The sequence below is a fragment of the Castanea sativa genome, chromosome 11 (genome assembly GCF_040712315.1).
Source record: "Castanea sativa cultivar Marrone di Chiusa Pesio chromosome 11, ASM4071231v1".
NCBI lineage: Eukaryota > Viridiplantae > Streptophyta > Magnoliopsida > Fagales > Fagaceae > Castanea > Castanea sativa.
The window spans coordinates 24,121,088-24,136,087 of NC_134023.1; the positions used below are offsets into that span (position 1 = coordinate 24,121,088).

Here is a 15,000-nt window from a genome sequence, read left to right on the forward strand (position 1 = left end):
AATTCCGAAGTAACATTATTGGCAGACCTACTTTCAATCTGAGTTTATGATTTGGAATACCAGGGAACTTCAATGAATTGAGAAATTCTATTGGATACATGACATCTTGGTCTAGAATGTTGCTTGAAGCTTTACATAATGAATCTACACTAAGATATGTCTCTTCATCAGCATTAATAAGATCAATCATGTAATCATTTATGTCTTCAACTACTTCATTTGTTGGAGCTAAAATTGCTCTCTCCTCTAAATACTTGGAGTTGTTGAATTTTGTATCAAAGTCAGGATAGGCAGCTTTTACAATATCATTGAAAGGATAAGCACCAGGCTGAATTAGTAAATCATGCGGTATTTCAATCAATGTTTCATCTTCACTATTACTAAGTTCACCATCACCAATTTTCAATATCCATTCAGCAAATTCCCTTGCTGCAATATCACCTGGGTTTTGTGTCAACCTCATATTTATTGTCAGAATGAAAACTTTGCAACTATTCCATAATGATGACTTGTTAATTGATGCTTCAACTATTTGTTCTCTTCGTCCTTTAGATATCACTGGTAATATTTGTCTAAAATCACCGCCAAGAACAACAGTTTTTCCTCCAAAAGGTGTGTCTGCACTGTTTGAGTTCGAAAAACGCAATATATCTCTTAATGACCGGTCAACAGCTTCAAAACAATTTCGGTGTGCCATAGGAGCTTCATCCCAAACTATAAGACTTGCTTTTGACATAAGTTCTGCAATTTGTGAACCTTGTTTAATACCGCAACTTGAACTGTCTGTCACATTTATTGGTATTTGAAATCTTGAATGAGCTGTTCTCCCTCCAGGCAACAATAATGCAGCAATGCCAGATGAAGCAATTGCAATTACAATTTTACCTTCTGAGTGCAATCGGCATATAATAGTCTTCCAGAGATAAGTCTTTCCAGTTCCTCCATGCCCATAAACAAAAAAAAAAACCACCTTTATTCTCTGAAACAGAATTAATTACTTCATCATAGATATTTCTTTGATCAATATTAAGACCAGCAAGAAGTTTAATATGTTCTGCTGCCAAAGAGTTTCTATCATAATCCAATTCTTCTTGTAATACTCTATTGTTACTTTGTCTGAGAAGTAATGTATTTGGATATGGTATTGTCTCAAATTCATGCAAAGACCTGCCACTCTTTATCAAAATCTGTTCAATTTCACATAGTGCATAGTTTTGTAATTGGAAGTCTTCAAGATGTAGATTGTCATACCGTAGAACTGTTCTTTGACGATGCAGAATGTCCTCAGATAACAACTGCCAATTTGAAATCCATAATTTATATGGGTCTGCAACGTCACAAAAAATCAACATTGTAACAAAAAGTTCTCGCAACTGTTTTCCTGAAGCCCAGCACGATGCATGATTCAAAGCTTCGTGCCACTCTTTATCATCATCAAGCAAACCAAGTGCATAACATGTTGATCTGAAAGTTGGATACACAACATTATTTATATTTCGTATTTCCTCAAATGATCTAGGTCCTTTAATAACATTGAGTAGCATCCGCAAATAAAACCGTTCTCCACTTGCAGGATGAGCATAATATATACGCCCAATACGTCTTCCAGATTTTCTTAATTTCCATTCTTTGTCTCTATTATGCCAAACCCATTTAGTAGGAAATTCAGAATAAGTCAATTCCCTTGCTTCTTCATACAATGCATTCGCTTTCATCCACTCTGTAAATTTGGTTTTTTCAATATTTGGCTTGTTCACAACATTATTTAAATAATCAGTATCTTCAAAAACAACTGGTTGCTCATCCTCATTGTGAAAATTCAGTCTTTGAACAGCAGGCTCTCGATGGTGAATAGGAAATTCAAATATCCTCCAACATGCCTCTATGGCAGATACATATCTACAATTTAAATATGTCTTAACTTCATCAGCATCTGTCATATGCTGCATTCCAGTAGAAGAATCAATATGTAAATTTTCTTCAAGAACCAAAGTTGCACGATCAGGTCCTTTTGTTATATATTTAAATAAGTACTTGATAGATCTTGAACGATTACACCACTCGACATTTATGTGTGCTTGAAATTTCACCAATAAGTCAATATTGTATGGAACTATGAATCGATTATCAAGTTTGACTTCATTTCTTTCAACAAATCTTCCATTATTCCTTCTTCTATATATTGGGAAACCATCTTCATCAACAGTGGTTTGCGAACAAAATTTTTTAGGGAAGTGCTTTGTACATTTGTTTTCAATCATACAACTTGCCTTTGAATTAATAGAGCCGCAAGGACCTTGAACCATATATTTTTTGACAGCTTCATAAACCAAAGAGACTTCATTCAAATCTGGAATTTCTGCTGAAATTATTCTATTAATTTCTGCTGCTGTAGGATGCTTGTCATCATGATGCAGAAAAAGTAAAATGTGTGCATGAGGTAACCCTCTCTTTTGATATTCAACAGTGTAGACAACTGCCACCAAAATAGTAAGTTAGTTACATTTATTTAGATTTACTATTAAACCAAGTAAAGAAGAAGGGAAAAATATTTAAAATATAAAGTTTAGTATACCTGCAATTACTTTCCCAAAGTGTTGACCATGCTTTAAATCATATAAGAGTTGATCAAGCTTTATCTTGAACACTCTTGCAATCACATCAGGTCGATCTTCTACTTTCTGTCCAGGTTTCCTAGATAGGAAAAGATCAATTTCTGGCCATTTCGTGTTGCAAGTGAAGGTAATAAATAGGTCCGGATAACCTACCCATCTACAGATTGCCATTGCATCTTGATAGTTTTCAATCATATACCTTGGACTTCCAGTGAAACTTGAAGGTAGAACAAATCTCTTGCCTGAAGATGCAGGGGTGGTATCTCCTCTCATAACTGCATCTTTCAGTCCTTTATACAATTCTATCCTTAATTTGTCTTGGTTCTCTTTTACCCACATCAGCCGGATTTCTTCAATACATGTGTAGGCATCTACAACAAATTGTTGAAACAATCTACCACCATTTACCAAGTATGTCATTCATGTTCACGTTCTTGCAAGCGATATGCATAATATTCTCTCATAGTGACAGAATCAGTTGTATCAGATCTGATTCCATCTACATTACTATACAAAATGCCGAGCCTAAAACCATCTTCACCATATGGGAATAAAAGAGGATATTGTAATGCCATGTATGAAGGATGCAGCACATTAATACGTTGTAACCCTCCTTCTTTTAACTCAACAATAATATCACGATGTGCATTCTCAGCATCGATATCACCAATGATAATTGCTGCAATTTCTGAACATGTAGGCAGGTTATATTCTCTTCCATTTGTAGTTCGTGAGCCAATAAGGCGCAATCTTAAACGGTGAACATCAGTATCAAAGAAACGGTCTCTAGACATCCGAAATATCTTCACTAAAGTGTTTGTTTCATCAAGCATTTGGACCAATGCATCAACAATAGATGGATCAAGGTCACTATCAATTTCATCATTACTAAAGATATTCATTCTATTTTCAACTTCATCTTCAGTATCGTAGAAATATAATTGTGCAAATTGTGGATCTTGGCCATCATTAGGAAGAAGAGTTCCAATTCTATGATGGTTTTGGCCATTAAGTTTGAAAATGTAAGCGTGTCTTCCATCGTTAATTCTACTATCTACTTTGCCACCCATAGATGTCATTGTGAACATTGCATTATAAGTTCTTATTTGAGTTCTGAACGTTTTAGATCATTGACTACCAAGAGGATCTAAAAGCTCATCAATAAGAGGAGGTGGCTTCTTAAGCAAAGGTAACTTAACCTTACCCTCCATACAACAGAGAGAGAATTTTGGGTTCCTAGGCCTCTTAGATTTAACTGTTCTCTCTTCATACCATAAAATTGAACTGCAATGCATGCATATATAAGAAGGCGAGCCAAAATTCCAAGGTTCAGTATATTTTCCTATATGAATTTTAAAATATCAGAACAACAATAATGATATAAACAAAAAAGAATATAATTTTTTTTTCCTTTGTAAATTTAAGTCAAGTCATTTACTTGGAAATTCTTCGCAACCACTCTGACTTTCTGGTTGTTGGATTTGTTGAGATATATCACAATTATTGAATCCATCTTCTACCAAAGTATCATCCGTACTTATGTTCAATCTAGTTTCTTCATAGGAATGATCCATGCCAACATCAATATCTAATAACCAATGTGAATAGAAAGTTTTATTTTCAATTTTTTATGAAGAAATGTTAAAAAAATTTATAAGAGTAAAGTGGCAGAAACAGAAACGTACCTCTTGACCCATAAAAATCTATATTTGTACCAGGTGAATGGACCATAGAGCAGTCATGTGTTAATGCTGTTCTATCTCTCTTGTTTTTTTTCCTCTTTTCAGCAATGACCATTCCCCTGGATTTCCTAGCCTGGATAAGCCTATTTTGTAAACTATTTTTCCTTTCATGCCATTTTCTGCTGGATCGTCTTTCAAACACTAGCATCCGTCTTTTTAATCGTGCTTGTCTTGCATTTTCCATTTTTTTTTTCAAAACTTCAGAAATGAGCTGCTATAAACTGAGATCTTATACATATGTGAAAGTGTGTTATAAAATAAATAAATAGAATTAAAGCATCTATAAGCATTCAATCCAAAACACTATTGTAAACACAATAAAAATAAAATGAATAAACAAAACTAACAACATCAACATTTATAAAGGCTGCTAATAAACTGTGCCCAAAGGCCTGAGCAGTACAAAAATTAAAGGAAACAAAGTTTAATAAGCAGCAGTACAAAGCTTAAAAAAACACAAAGTTTAATAATTATTCTAGTAAATTAGAGGCATACATCAATAATGAAATAATAATAAAATTAATTATGAAGAAGAAAAACAACAAAGGCAATCAGAGAAAATGCAGTTCAATCTGAAAAAACACAGTAAATCTCAGGCCAAAGCATTGGAAGAGAGATAATAAACATCCGGATTTTAATTCAAATTCAAAAAATAAAAAATAGTGGTGAGGATGTGAAATAAGTAAAAGGGAGAATTGACTGAAGAAATGAATTTGTAAAGACAGAAGTTAGGTAAAACATGTAAATCAAAGCCAATTAAAACAGGATTACAGTAAATGAATAAAATGTAATTCCAAATATGAGATAAGTAAAAAGGATATCAGCATTTAAACAAACTGTACTAAACTGTAAAATGGTTTTAATTTTCAATTAACTTGCCAATGTTCCTTTTAAATGAAAAGTTCAGCCTGTTTTTTCAAAATTCAGCACATATAGAGGTCAATCTGATTTATAGATGGTTCTACTATTCTTGTCCATCCCATAAACATTAATATTCATAACAAATCAATATTCAACCATTATTAAATGCCAAACATGTCCTATAAACATTAATATTCATAACAAATCAATATTCAACTATTATTAAATGCCAAACATGTTTTTCCTTACACATATTCAATGGGTAAACCCCATTACGCCACTCACAAAAAAACTGGGTTATAATAACTCAAAAAGAAAGTATCAAAGTAAAGAATATAACACATCAAGTAACAAAATGCTGACCTTGGGTACAGGTGCTGACAAAAAAGAAGCAAAACAGACTGGATGTCAATTTTTTATTGACAAAGGTGCCGTTTGTTTAAGAATGTGGGAAATCAAGTTAATTCAATACGTGAACATGATGGAGGCATCAAATGCAGGCCATTAAAAGCATAGCAAAATAAATAAATAAATAAATAAAAGTAATGATAGTCTAACAATTCAGTAAAATACAAAATAAGAATACATTAAATTAATAAAAATTGAAGGAAAAAGTAGAGTAAAATATGCAAGTCAGAGCCTAATCAAAACTAAACAGATCAACGGAGAAAATTTAATTCAAATTATGAGATAAATAGAGGGAAAATCAGGCTATCGAAACCTCTTAGTTTGATGCAGAAACTCTTCTTGCAAAATAACCGTGTTGTACCTGGCAAAAAACTCAGCATTGAACAAAATGAAAGGGTAAGAAGTTTTTTAAAACTGCAGCAAAGAAAGATGACAGCAAGAATACAAAAGAAGCGGAAGTAAACATTGTAATATGGTTTAAGTTACAAAAAATATGAAAGATTGTTTTAGTTCTTAACAATTTATTGGATATTTCCTACATGATGATGGCAAAAAATTTGGCAAAATTAACATCAAACAGTAACACTTTTTGACACAATGTGAGAATTCTTATGGAATTAATTAACAATACTGGGATAAAAGAAAGAAACTCTTCAGTCGTAAATATTTGAAAGTTATTTTCAAAAGATGAATTCTATTGGAACAACTGCATTGATTTAGTAGTATATCGATCTCAAATTAATGGGAGAAAGGAAAAAAACCAATAAATTTGTGGAGAAAGAGAGAGACTTATTTATAAGTCCATAAAGGATGATATAGGTTGAGTCAACTAAATTCTAACTTACACATATTTCTACAGCTATAGTATATAAACTACAAACTAATATCGAAGGGAAAATATGCTAATTTGGATTACTGAGAAAACAATGACATTTTTGTGCAGGTGCATCAAACTGTAGTAGGAAGAAAAAATATCCACAATAGATTAAGTCTACAGCGATGGGGTACTAATCTTAATACTCAGTGTGTTCTTTGTAAAAAGATAATTGAAAGCAGGTATCACTTGTTTTGTGATTGTTCATTCTCGATGAATATATGGTGAGCCATAATAAAGCGGAACCTTAAAAAAATTACAAAGTTCTGTTACCAAGAGATTATGCTCAAGGATAAGAATTGAGTCTAGATTGGCATTCTGCTCTACTATGTATCAGTTACTGGAATTCTGTTCAAAACAGAAGAATAAAAAGTTTTATTCTAAATATAAACAAACTAATCGAAAATGTGTACACCACACAACAGTGTTTAAGAATTAATCCCTAAATATTTAACGACATAATTTTAAGCAAAATATTAGCTATTTAATCAAATACAATAAGGGAAAAATAAAAACATAATATACTGTAAAAAAAAATTCACTGATTCTTTAAAACAAATATACATCCACAATAAAACAGGGAACATGTTTTTTTAGCACAAACAGTAAGGAGAGAGGAGAGGCGGCAATTCAAAGAGGTTGAAAAGTTATTAATTAAATAAACAAACGTTCAGAAGCACAAATATTAAAAAAGAATAACCCAATCTAAATCAGATATGATTCAAATTAAAAAAAATTTTAAAATAAAAATAAAAGTTAAAAACCATAAAACAGAAACTGGAAATGGGTTTGACAATGGCAAAATCAAAGGCAAAATCCCTTATGTTACCAGGACATAAAACCGAAATTATATTTTATGCATAGAAAAAGGAACAAACCCATCTATTTTTTCAAAAGGAGTCAAAAGAACAACCCTAGAAAATTCGGTAGGAATTTTTTTTTTTCAAAACAGATATATAGAAAACTAAGATGCTTAATTATGTAGTATAAACCCGAAATTATAATTTTTGCATAGAAAAAGGAACCAACCCATCTATTTTTCAAAAGGAGTTAAAGAAGAACCCTAGAAAATTCGACAGGAATTTTTCATTGAAAACAGATATACAAAAAAGGAAGATGCTGACCTTCAGAAAAGTTTTGTTGCAGAAAAGAGATGAAATAGAGCAGAAGATCAAATCGTGATGGCCGGCCGCACGAACGTCCACTGGATCCCAATTTCTTTTTCCCCTTCTTCTCTTTCTCTGAGTCGAAGTATCGATAGGTCATTTATTTTAGAGAGAGAAGATATTAAACGTAATCTGATTAAAACAGACCGCTAGGATTTTTTTAACTGAAATGATTTTTTTCTTTTTTTTTTAAACGGACTTTATTTTTAATGTAACCCTTCTTGCTTTTTAATTGTCAGACGTGGCAGGGTTAAAAATCCAACCATTGTACCGTACGGATATCTTTAAAAACAAAAAACAAAGATGGCTACAAGGAGAAAGGACAGAGATCAAGAGAAATAGAGAGACCGAGATAGAGAGAAGGGTGATGAAACAGAGAGAGGCCGAGAAAGAGAGAGGGTTCTTTTCGCTTCCTTTGCAATTTTCTTAACATGCTTGCGATCCAGAGATAGAGAGGGAGAAAAAAATGAACCTTGCGATACAGAGATGAGAAGGAGACAGACATTGAAAGAACTACCACCGGTAAGTTTTTTTTTTTTTTTCATTCTTTCTTAGATCTGGGTTTGGGTATGAAAAATGAATTAGTTTTGAGAAATTTGGTTGGATTGATTTTTATTTAGGTATTTGGGAAACTTTAGGGTTTGATTTGATATTTTGAAATTTGGGGTTATATATGATTTAGGTTTGGGGAGGGCAAAAACAGAGAAATAAGAGAGAAGGAGAGAGTTCTTCGTTCCCATTTATTTTTACAATTTCTTGGGTTTTGCCATTTGAAAATTCTTTGAATATATATCTATATATATACTAATTTTGGTTTAGGATATTGGTGTTCTCTGTTACGATTGGCTTAGTTTTTGTAAAAAAGTCTATTTTTTGTTCAGGGATTCAAAGTTAAATACGATCAGGGAGAGGCGTTGAAAGTAGAGAAAGAAGCAGATGAAAGGGAGAGGCGATGAAAGAAGCAGAGAAAGCGCCAGAGTTATTAGAGAGACATAGATAGAGACATAGATACAGTCCGGTAAGATTTTTTTTTTTTTTCTTTTTCTTAGATCTGGGTAGAAGACAATATTACAATTCCCTTTTGTTATTTCACGTGACAAACCCCCTGACCAACATAATTATTCACGCAATTGCATCCTTTAAACTTTAAAGTTTGATCAACCATATTAAGGGTTTGCACTAAACACCATTTAAAGAAATATGAGAGATTTGTTTTCTTATTAAGGTTTTGCTTTAAAATTGGTATTGATCAACGGTCACAGGTATAACTTCAAAAAATTGAAAAACAAAATTGTTGGATGTTGTTGCGTTTTGCTATATAAAATTATGAATGAAATAATTAATTTTTAAATGTGAGTTTAAAATTTTTTTAATGTATTTTTCTTTTATTTAATACAACTCAATTACTGGATATGTAAATTCAAGTGCTATTTGGGAAGTTAGGAAGTAGTTTGTTCCTCTTAATATTTCCCAAGTTTTTTCTTTTTTAACTTTTTAAATTTAAATATGCTTCATTAGTCTTTTTCCTCCTATAACTGATGCTTTGATTTTAGTATTTTGTCTGTTTATCTATATTATATATAATAGACGAAGCTGAGAGAAAGTTGGTTCCTGCATTTAAGGACGTGATGACAAATAGGATAACTGCCTATTTAAAATTCTGACACGTATATAGTTTTTAAAAAAAATAGTCGTACGTTACCGTATGTGCAAAATAAATAAATAAATAAAAGTAATGACAGTCTAACAATTCAGTAAAATACAAAATAGAAAAATACACGGTTCAGATTATATAATTATGCTTGAACTAAGAGACCCCTTAGGAAACTCTAAAGTACTCAAGGAAAGTCAGTAGACTTTCCTCTGATAGTTGATGCGGGGTCAATCTTTACCTGCCTTTAAGTAAAGGGCAGTATGAATCCACTCTGCAACTAATGGATTCAAAAATCTGAATTCGTCTTATCATAGATAGCGAAAAGTGCATTGATTGGAAATGTAGTCTCTCTGCTCAAGGATAGCCTGTGTTGTTTATCCTACATAAATGGATTTTCTCCACCAAGCTTTCTTCATCTTCTAGAAAAGCTCCTTTGCAGACAATTTGTATCCTAGCACCAAGGCAATGTATGTTCTGTTTGTTTAACATGGATGCTCCTTGTGATGTCGAGTTTCTAATGGACTTGGCGCAAGCTATACACTTCATAAATTTATTAGGAAGACATTATTATTCGTATACATGTTTTGTGGCAGTAGTAGTTGTATCACATCTATATCATGCCCCAGCTGTTGGTGACTCATACTAGCAATTACTATCTTGTCTTTTTGGCCTAGCTATCTTACCATTCACCATTCTGAATAAAAAATCATGAGTATTTTGTATATACTTTATAAACCAAGGACTTGGCTTTGAATCCATGCATATATTAATTTTTTTTAAGGAAAGCTGATCTGGTCATTCTATTATTTCTTTGTAAATTTGTAAGGATATAAGATAAATTAGGTGGCAATGATTTTCATCATGGATTAAATCAAGTAATATCATACTACACACACACACATAAGAGTGCTCAACCACTGAACCAGCACCTATAATAGCCAACCTCGTTGATCCAAAAAAAGGCAATGGCAGCTTCTGTCGAGATCGGTGCAGCAGCCGGTACCAAAATCCAAAAAACTGATGAAATTAGTCAAAAGCCTTGTAGCTTAGTGGTATAGCCTGCTCTCCTTTACTAGGATAACCAGGGTTCAAATTTCCCCTCCCCCATTATTGTAACTATTAAATGAAATTAACCAAAAAAAAAAAACCAATAAGGTCAGTGCGGTCGTCGGTGGGTAGGTTTAAAAACCAAGTGAAAGGGCATTGATCACCTCCCATTTCCCCAAATTCTTCTCTCAGATCTCCCTGTTCTCCTCTCAAATTGCCATTTGCTCTTTTAGATCTCCCTTTCTGCACCCTTACATCTCAGACACTACCTCCAATTTGAAGGGGAGAAATTTCAAGAGCAATCGCAATAACACTCTAATCTCTAACCTCTAACCTTCAATCATTGGACACCCCTCTGTTTGGGCTCCTTCGCCAAGGCCTCCTTCTCTTACAGTGGCTAATGAGTAACTCCCTTTCCTCCCTTTGATTTTGTGAATTCTTTTCCCACCGGCAGCAACCAAGCTCGTTGATAGAAAACCACCATCGGAAGTTTGCTCTCCAATCTTTATGGTCTGGCATTAGTTTCCACTTTTGGAAAACAAACCGTGTGGGTGTGGTGGAAAGTCTCACCCTAAAATCAGTCAACCATACCAATGAACCACCCCCCCCCCCCCCCTACACAGCTTTCTAGTACGTCTAATCATCTATATACAGTTATGGAAAAAATCTTGAAACAAAATAATAAAATAAGAATAGTGCTTTTTAAGATTGGTAATTCTTATTAGGAGATTTGTTACCAAATCAAATTATGCATTGAAAAATTGAGCAATCCATCCATTACTAGTTGTTTTTAAAATAGACCTTTATATTATAAAAATTATAATGTAGCTAAATATAAAACAATTGTTTTCTGACCCATGCTGCTGATCAACTCCAAGGATGCATAATGCACTGGTGCTATTGCAATCCATTACTAGTAGTATGCTCTTAATGGAAGCCTTAAATCTGTATGGAATTTGGGTCCAATCATTAAAATATCTAGTTCTGCATAAATTTAAAATTGTAGAAAATTTCAATATACTTAAAATTTTTGGAAAGAAAAAATATTGATCCATTAGTTTGGTTCTGTCTAGTATCAATTTCTGCTTTTAAAATTTATATAAGAAAAGGCTGGAAATTTGAATGATATTGAGCACACTATGAATCTTAAATTATAATGCATTAAACATGTCTAACAGTCTATAATCTTGATGTTATGTACAAATTCATAATCTTCCATAATCTAGATGTAGAAAATGTAAGAAAAGACGTCCTTTTTAAGGGCTTCCACATCAGGAGTTATACATGAAAGTAAAATCGTCATCTTTTAGTACTTTCTTTATTCTCTACTGATAAGTTGAAATGCAGCTTCCTGAGGCTACTACTGATAAAAAGCACATGAAAAGGGTCCAGTACACGCTGACAACTACCTAAAACTACTGCTTCAATTGCACAGATTGGATATACCCATGGGCAGATCTAAGAAAATTTCCTGAATAGTCCACAATTATCTGAATTTATTGACTTCTGATGCTGTAAAATCTATACAAGTTTCTGATAACATTGATCAATGACAAATTGGAAGAAGAGTTTTTAATTATTGGTTAAAACCTGTAAATTCAATGAAATCAATTTAAGTGATCAAAATCATAAAGATGAGCCCTTCATTAATAGCTCTCTTCTCCTCCTTTCATTATAACAAAATCTTTCTGTGTTGTTCCATATATTCTATAGTTTCTTACCGCTTCTCTGTCGTATCCTTATCGTACCAACCATTTTATGTTAAAATTTATCAAAAAATGCTCAGCTCACCGTGTCGTACCCGTGTCCGTGTTTCCTAGGCAAGGATACATTTTGTTGAAGCAAAAGATGTACTCAGCATGTGGTGATTGCATAATTAGTATTTTCTGTTGTCTCACCTCATAAGATTAATAATTATTGCTGATGCCATGCATATTTGGATGATAATAAATTCCATGGTTGCAATCATTAATATTTGAAAACATATATGGATAAGAATTTTGCGTTTTATTATGAACTGATCTAGTATAGATATAAGTTGGGTCATCCACTATGTAAATGGCTGAGTCTAATTGTTGTTGTTGTTGGGTTGTTGATACATAATCTACTTTGTGCAGATAAGATGTTGGTATGTGAATGCCAATTTCGATTGGTTCATTTGTTTTCATTTTGCTACTTGTAATTTATGACCCTGGGGCCTGGAATCATTCAAATTTTTTTGTTTTTTGTTTTTTTGTTGCTGTTATGTTTGTTTAGAATTTTCACTGTTGTAGAATAGAAACTAGATTACTGGTTCACGAAAAAGTAGTTGACAAAGTGTGTTTCAGAAGTTTTTAACCCACATAATATGTCTTTCATCAAGTAGTTAGTTAGTTTGTGTGTGACTTTGTTCATTTATTGAAATGACTTTGGAGATGTGAAATTTTGAAGGAAATAAAAAGTAAAAGAAAATATTTCTGATAAGGGAATTAATGTCTAACTATAATAATCATGTGTTAATCTCCTTGTTGGTTTGGAATGTGTTGATGGTTATCTTCAGTTCTACTGGTATAAGTATTGGTGCTACTTTTTTTAGCATAAATGAATATAGTAATGATAAGAATGACATTGGGCTACTATCATCTCTAGTAGTTATATGTAGAACTTACTGAATTTTTAGTAAAGAAAAGACAAGAGAACATCTGACATGGATAATTTGATTGGCATATCCCCCCCCCCCATCTCCTCATGAAAAAGACTGTTTTAAGGAACAACCATGCTAGAACTAGTCAGCACTAGATACACTGTTTTAGATAAATATTCTGTTTTGAAATTTAAAACTGCAAATTAAGAAATGGAGTTAAGTTAGTAGTTCTCATGGGATGAAAATAACATTACAAAACTGTGATTTCTTACACGATTTTGAATGAAACATGAAATTCAATATATACACCCTGCAAGCCCTTTCCTTTTCAAGTGGAGCCAGCACTCAGCAGTATACCAAATTAATCCCAGTAGTCTATTTCAATTTTATTTTACAAACTTATTACATGTATAGATAATTTTAGATTCTTAAGTTTGAATATTTTGGTTTTTATTCAAATAGCTTCTTTGTTACAAGGGTCAGGTCCATTTTTTAGGGTTTATGTTTGATCTCTCAATAGATTGCAGGTTCCTTCAGAGATTTTGAAAAGACTAATAGCAACAAAGTAAAAAGTTAGGCTTATGGCGACGGAATTGTCAGAGGGAGAAGAAGAAGGGAAAGTTACTGGTGGGAATCAGGCGCTGATAGTGGAAGATGACCTTAGAGAAATGGGGAAAAAGGCTGCCTGGAGTGTAAGCTCTTGCAAGCCCGGCAATGGCGTCTCTGCCCTCCGTGACGAGAACCTTGAGACCTATTGGCAGTAATTAATTACAAACTCTCTGTACCCGAACCTCTCTCTCTGTCTTTCAAACCCTGATTACATTTTTTCTGTTTTGTCTCAGATCAGATGGTGCACAACCTCATTTGGTTAATATTCAATTTCAGAAGAAAGTTAAGCTTCAAGTATGTCATATGCAGATTCTTTTTTTTTTTTAATAATCCTTTTTTAAATCTTAAATTTTTTTGTTTAGTTCCTTTGTTTGTGTATGCGGGTCAATAGCAATTAATGGGGTTGTTTGTTTATGAAGTTAATTGTTCTTTATGTGGATTTCAAGCTTGATGAGAGCTACACACCCAGTAAGATCTCCATTCGTGCTGGCGATGGCTTCCACAATCTGAAGGTAATTTCTTTGATTTGGGTTTTTAAGAATACCCTTCAAGCATCAATTTTACTAGTATTTAATCGGAACATGTTTAACACAAGCAGTAATCTACATTTTTTTTCTCTTTTGTTTTGTGTTTAATTTGCTCACCAAGAGTCAATTTGGTTAATCTGGTTCTTCTCCCTGCAAATATGTTTAGGAGATAAAAACTGTGGAACTTCTCAAGCCAAGTGGTTGGGTATATCTGTCCTTGTCTGGAAATGATCCTAGGTAAGCAGTTGAGGCTACTTTTACGTGTACTATTTTTGCTATTTTTCTTTCAACTACTCGCAAATTGATCTTCAATTTCTTTTCTTGTTTTGAGAGTTTTGAATTACCAGTGAATAATGGATCTTATTTTGAGTGCTTTTTTTCTTATATCATTGCAACTATGCACAAAATTATTAGTAGAAGAACTTACATGTAGGAAAGTATGAGAGATTCATTTCAAAACATCTTGTGGATGTTTTCAAGGCCCATTCGCTATCTTTTTACAATCTGTTGACAGATAAAGAATCTGTGAAAGAACTTACATATAGGAAAGTATGAGAGATTCATTTCAAAACATCTTGTGGATGTTTTCAAGGCCCATGAGCTATCTTTTTACAATCTGTTGACAGATAAAGAATCTGTGAAATATCACTTATTGTTCACGTAACTTATCAAGAACAGCTATCGTCTATGATTAATATAGTCTCTAAAAGAAGATTACCTCTCTACTATCCAAGCACCTGTAATTTGTAAATGTTCTGGACCAGACGTGCATGGTACAGTGCCAAAGCAAAACAGAATTTGTGAGACAATTCCTCTTTTATATTTTGGAATGACATTGGTATATTATGCTATGCATTTGTGCTTAATTTGTCGT

General features: G+C 32.9%; 3 protein-coding genes across 7 annotated transcripts in view; 1 reads left to right on the forward strand and 2 right to left on the reverse strand.

Annotated features, from left to right (window-relative positions):
* Positions 1-3,035, reverse strand: part of LOC142616253 (uncharacterized) — a 5,262-nt gene extending 2,227 nt beyond the window's left edge. The window contains exons 1-3 of the mRNA XM_075789134.1: positions 2,576-3,035; positions 971-2,476; positions 1-888 (exon numbers count right to left, since the gene is read on the reverse strand). The exon at positions 1-888 is cut by the window's left edge and continues 188 nt beyond it. Coding sequence (XP_075645249.1) covers positions 1-888; positions 971-2,476; positions 2,576-3,035 — 2,854 coding nt within the window. The remainder of the gene's footprint in view (positions 889-970; positions 2,477-2,575) is intronic.
* The window catches only part of LOC142615745 (anaphase-promoting complex subunit 10), a 29,315-nt gene that overhangs the window by 13,746 nt on the left and 569 nt on the right, over positions 1-15,000 (forward strand). Inside the window, exons 1-6 of one of the 5 annotated variants that reach the window (XM_075788561.1) lie at positions 7,959-8,188; positions 8,548-8,684; positions 13,511-13,750; positions 13,833-13,893; positions 14,019-14,111; positions 14,293-14,363. In XM_075788561.1, coding sequence (XP_075644676.1) covers positions 13,572-13,750; positions 13,833-13,893; positions 14,019-14,111; positions 14,293-14,363 — 404 coding nt within the window. In that variant the 5' untranslated portion in view covers positions 7,959-8,188; positions 8,548-8,684; positions 13,511-13,571. Of the gene's footprint in view, positions 1-7,958; positions 8,189-8,547; positions 8,685-13,510; positions 13,751-13,832; positions 13,894-14,018; positions 14,112-14,292; positions 14,364-15,000 lie in introns of those variants that run through there. The other 4 variants (XM_075788564.1, XM_075788562.1, XM_075788565.1 and 1 more) reach the window with 4 other exon arrangements.
* On the reverse strand, positions 3,032-3,694 carry LOC142616254 (uncharacterized). The gene has a single exon (XM_075789135.1). The coding sequence runs from the start codon at positions 3,692-3,694 to the stop codon at positions 3,032-3,034; it is 663 nt and encodes a 220-aa protein (XP_075645250.1).

Coding starts and splice junctions, on each gene's coding strand:
- LOC142616254 (XM_075789135.1), bottom strand. CDS start 3,694: ATGACATCTATGGGTGGCAAAGTAGATAGTAGAATTAACGATGGAAGA.